This window comes from Triplophysa rosa, linkage group LG9, assembly GCF_024868665.1.
Source record: "Triplophysa rosa linkage group LG9, Trosa_1v2, whole genome shotgun sequence".
NCBI lineage: Eukaryota > Metazoa > Chordata > Actinopteri > Cypriniformes > Nemacheilidae > Triplophysa > Triplophysa rosa.
Window position 1 is genome coordinate 2149030 of NC_079898.1, and position 5282 is coordinate 2154311.

At 37.8% G+C, this 5282-nt stretch overlaps 1 protein-coding gene across 1 annotated transcript; it reads right to left on the reverse strand.

Moving 5' to 3' along the window:
* Positions 1-370: 370 nt before the first annotated feature.
* LOC130559227 (regulator of G-protein signaling 6-like) lies at positions 371-4122 on the reverse strand. Its single transcript, XM_057342181.1, has 7 exons — positions 4063-4122; positions 3085-3161; positions 2397-2478; positions 2045-2119; positions 1868-1966; positions 1691-1752; positions 371-530 (listed from the first exon to the last, which is right to left on the reverse strand). The coding sequence occupies exons 1-7, from the start codon at positions 4102-4104 to the stop codon at positions 371-373; spliced, it is 597 nt and encodes a 198-aa protein (XP_057198164.1). The 5' UTR covers positions 4105-4122.
* Positions 4123-5282: the final 1160 nt, after the last annotated feature.

Here is a 5282-nt window from a genome sequence, read left to right on the forward strand (position 1 = left end):
GGGGGTAGGGGTGTGTTTGTTTTGGTGATTTGAACATCAACAACGGCTAAGAGAAATCAGACACCCCGCCTTTAAGGTAGTGTACAAAAACTAGACGCATCAACTTCAAAGCCAAAAACATAAAAATATAAAATAAAATATACGTCAAACTCGTCGCCCAGGGAGACGACAGCTCTTATACAGTATATGCCACGGGCAAGTGTGCTTCATTCTGCTCCGCAGCTCGACAATTTATAACATCTTGAAAAATGTGACTCATAATCAATTGAATACGGGGACTTCAGTGGCAGTTACAGACACACTTAAGCTTGGGAGAAATTACCGCTTTCTCATTCACTTTCATCTAATGAAACCATCTAATGAAAGACTGTCACAAGTGTCCTCTTACAAAGACGGAGGTGTTGTTGTGGTTTTCATACCTGGCCTCTTGTTCCCAGAAAGTGACGTCATCCCCGATCCAGGGATTAGATGGGTCAGGTACTGACAAAAAGGGGTCATACTCGAGATACTGATCCGTGTAGCTCATCAATCTGCAAAATACAGGATTTGAATTCATGTTTAGAATTAATAATAAGAGACGAAGCATTACAGTGGTGAAACACAACATAAATCCTTTGATGATGTATGATAGATGAACGTATTGCAATTTTCATATAATTTTATACAAAAAATAGATACATTTTTAGATAAAACTTTGTTTGGATAAATGTTTAGATAAACTTGGAATCATATATTATGATATTTATTTTAATAAATAATACTATGGATGTATGAGATAAAATATTGATCATGACACTAAATGTGACTATGATGTCTATCATTGACTTACAAATCTTCTTTATAAAATTCTTTATTTTTTAAATTAAGTCAAATTGGTGTCACAAGTCACTTGAATTTAAATGAGATTAAACTTGGAAAAATCTAGGTGAATTTCATATAACTTTAAAACATAATCTAGTTTAACCAATTCTACTACATTTTATAAGTCAGTTTAATATCATTTAAATTCAAGTAACTTGTGAAGCCAATTTTTGGCTTCAGCAAAAGCTTTTGAGCTAAACTTTTTATGGAGATTTTTTTACAGTGGACTTTAAAAGAACATACAGTACAGTACAGCAGTCAAGATATTCTTCTTCAAGCGTCATGATGTCACTTCCTGTGATTTAAACCCAGCTGGATTAAAGGCAGAATGGGGAATAATGCCTGCCAACCATATCAAACTGAAGCTTTCAGACTGGTGTGCTATGAAGTGATAACTGTGTGCAATAATTATGTGTTTTGGAGCTCTGCACTTCCAAAAACACTGGAGACTACAGCAGACCTCATTTGATCTCACTTCATACAATATAAATAGATCTTTCAACTATAGGCACATTTGAAATCATGATCTTTCAAAAAATGAAGTCTCTCAAAATATAAAATAGGCCTATATAACTTAAATTGTCTGCTAACTAGGCTAACAATGAATATTGTCATGAGACTTTTTTTTAATCTGGGCCAAAAAAAGAACTGCATATGCCTTTGTTAAAAGACATTTGAAGAGTTGCATAAATAAATAATAAAGACATGATAAAAAGTTCCCAAGACGGTTCTTGTGACCTTTATAATGCAAAATAGGAATAAAGCTCGAGGAAATAAGCCGTGGCTCTTATAGATGCGTTTCATGCACAGATCAAGGAGGAGGACTTACGTCTCAGCTACTTTGGACATTTTCATACAGTGTCGATCCAACTGAGTGTTCAAGAACAGAATCTGAAAAAGATATATCGCTGTTACACACTGCATTTTCACTCGAGCATGTGAGTGATCTGTGTTAACCGTCCCACTGTGACACTGTCAGGAATCTAATTCACACCAGTACACGCACCTCTTTCTCTACGTCCTCTCTGGTGTCCTTGTTGATCTGTTGTGAAGGTGTGTGTACAGGACTCTGCGTATGCGTGTCATCCACTACACCGTACACAGACTGCAAGGCAAAGAAAGAGAGAGATATACAAATACACTCTCCGTCTCATAAATATATACTTAAATGCAGAATCAGCACCTTTTTTACTCTTTGGGGATTCTTGAGGCGGCGACACTTTCTGATGTCCATCTCTGTGGTGTTGACACATCCTGGCTGTGAATCACATGATCTCTCATGTAAACGAGCTTTTTATGAACTTTCTGAACAGAATATAACCTCCTGCATTATCTATAATGATAAATGTAGGAGTCGTTTATGACATTTTTAAACAAAGTTCCTATTCACTTCTAAATGTTTATAATCAAAGAACATATTTCATGTAAATTTCGCAGTTAAGCAAAAACCATTCCCTACTAAACCTTATTTTATTTTTTTGTTTATTTTTATTTGACAATTTAAACATTTTTAAACATAACCCCCCCTCACACACCACAGGGCGATGAACATCCCAGAAGGCTCTTTCCTGACTATCCAGAATCTTTCTCTCCGTCTTGTCCTTTTTCCTGTCGATCCTATGAAATCAAAGCAGAAACACAAAGCTGCAAGATATTAATATTAAATCAACAGAGGCAGTCCACGCGCTCGCCCTGCCTCGCACATTAAAGAGCAAAGCCCCTGCGCTCATCAAAGTTGCAACCTGTCTCCGAGCAGAGCTAATTCATTTCCATTCCTGCCACTTCACTCTTACATAACTGACATTTGCTACATCGCTTTCTGTGTCTCTCGCTGATCCTATTTCTAAACCCGAGACTCTTTCATTCATTCATCTGTAACTCTCTCTCCGTTTCTCGTTCTTCCCAAAATCGCATTTTAAGCGTGCGTGTGGATAAACGCAGACTGATGTGCTTGTGTTGGCAGCCTCTGGCCATCAGATGAGGCTCTTCAGCTGGTTTTTAAAGAGCGAGAGATTGCTTCATTGATAGTCCCTCGAAATCAAACAGACATGCTAATATGTTGCACAGGTAACACAATGTTATTATGTTAGATTGTAATTAGAGCTTGCGCACGTATGTACAGTGTGTCTTTGTGTGAATGTGTCTGGGCTGAATGCGATGGAGAGCAGGGCAGGTGTGAGTGAGGAGAAGTGTTTGTGTAGTCGTCCTGACAACGGCACTTACTTGACCTGTGCCTCAGCCTGCATGAAGATGAACTCCCACTTCCTGGCAAAAGCCCTCTGAAGCCGTGCAAGATTCTCCTGGATGGCAGAAATGGAGACAAATGAGGGAGATAAACAAGAAAGGTAGGAAAGAAATAAAAAAGAAAAACAACCTGCAACATGCATTAAAGGTGTTAATATAACGAAAGGAAGGACGGACGGACGGACGGAAGGAAGGAAGGAAGGAAGGAAAGAAAAAGAAAGAAAGAAAGAAAGAAACAAATCAATTTGCATTAAAATGGTTTAATACAATAAAAGAAAGAAAGAAAGAAAAAGAACCAAATCAATCTGCAATAAAGGTGTGAAATGCAAAGAAAAACAAACAAAGAAATGAACAAAAAACTTACAACAACAAACTGCAATCTCTGGTTAAGGTGTGAAACGTAGAGAAAAACCCCCCAAAAAACAAATTCCACCTGCAATCTGCATTACAGGTGTGTAACGTGACGAAATAAAGAAACAAACAAAAAAATTCGTACATTGAGTATGTTTAATGTAAAAAAATTAAATAATCAATCTGTGTAACGGTGTTGAAATGTAACAAAAGAAACAAACAAACAAAATCGATCTGTAATCTGCATTTAAGGTATGTAATGTAAAAAAAGAAACAAACAAACAAAAAAAATTGATAATTTGTACGTTATGGTTAGCAGCTGCCATTGAGATGGCTCAATAAAGTGCCACAGAACCACAGTGTTTACACACGTTGGGAAATCATCCAACTTCTTTATAACCATCTCTGCACATTGAGCTAGGATAGAAGAAAGTGTTTTAACAAAACATTACACACTTCTGCTTTAATGGTCAACGGCAAGGTCACACAATCATCGCTTCTACATTTATAGTAATTTCCTGACATCTGCCGATAGCTGAAATGCTTATCTGCCGGCAAAACAAACAAAATCCATTTTCTCTGCCGTCATCACGGAGAGTCACTTACAGCCTCGTAGTCCGCCAGCTCCAACCGAGTTTTGTTCTGCATGGTCCGCTTGCACAGATAAATGGCTGAGAGAGAGAGAGAGAGAGAGAGAGAGAGAGAGAGAGAGAGAGAGAGAGAGAGAGAGAGAGAGAGAGAGAGAGAGAGAGCTAACTCAGAGAAACACTGGGCGGCCGGTTCTTTTTTAGGATTATTACAGCCGTAACTCTGTCAGACAGTGAACAGTGAAGAAGAACTGCTGAACATCCCTGTCTGATCAGTAGGTGTTCTCTAGAATGTGTTGATGGTGGGCAGATGTTCACTGATGGTCAATGGTGACTCATTCACAGTTTCTGCTGTCTATAAACTGGCCAAGCAAAAATGATACATGCACAGAATAGACACAAAATCCAATCAAGGATGCCGGATGTGTGTGTGGGGGGATTCTCTCTCTCTCTCTCTCTCTCTACATTCCCAAAGCGTAAGAAGAGTAAATATAAATATACAAAAAGCAGTGCAAAACAAACAAAAGATGTGCAAATCTACAAGGGAAGAGCAACAATAGAGCTGATAGTAAAACATAAAAGGGATGATATCACGAGGGAAACTGGTTAGTAAAAAGAGTAGATAAAAATAAATGCAATAAAAATAAAAGCAATAAAATAATGAATATGAAGGGCGGGTTTGAAATGGTCTCTCTGTGTTTCTCAATATATTAAATCTCCATTTAAGTGTGCAATATTGGCATGACAAATATTTTAGTTACTTTATTACACGGCTCATTTGAATGCTTGATTCTGATTGGCCAGTCGCGACATTCCAAGGGCTCAAAACTAATAACACCCTGTAACCCGGATGCTGCAAATCATTTTGAGAGGGGCAGTTTGATATTACACAAAAATTAACAACTTTTAATAACATGACATTATATTTACAAATGATTAAACCAATTTGCCTGTTCGTGACGTTTGAACGTCGTTTCTTACTTTAAAACCGAAACTAAACGGCTTTTCCTCGCGGAAGGTCTGCATTCGGTGAAAATGAGCTAATAAAATATTTCAGATTCACATTTTATGTCCAGTTTTTTTCTCATGTGGAAAGTAGCCGTGTAATAAGCGGGATAATGTAAAAGCAGCCGGCTGTTATCGCGAAATAAGCCAGGGTCCTGATCACACTGTCGTTATCCCTTGTCCCGTTATCCCTTACTTATTAAACTCTCTCTCTCTCTCTCTCTCTCTCTCTCT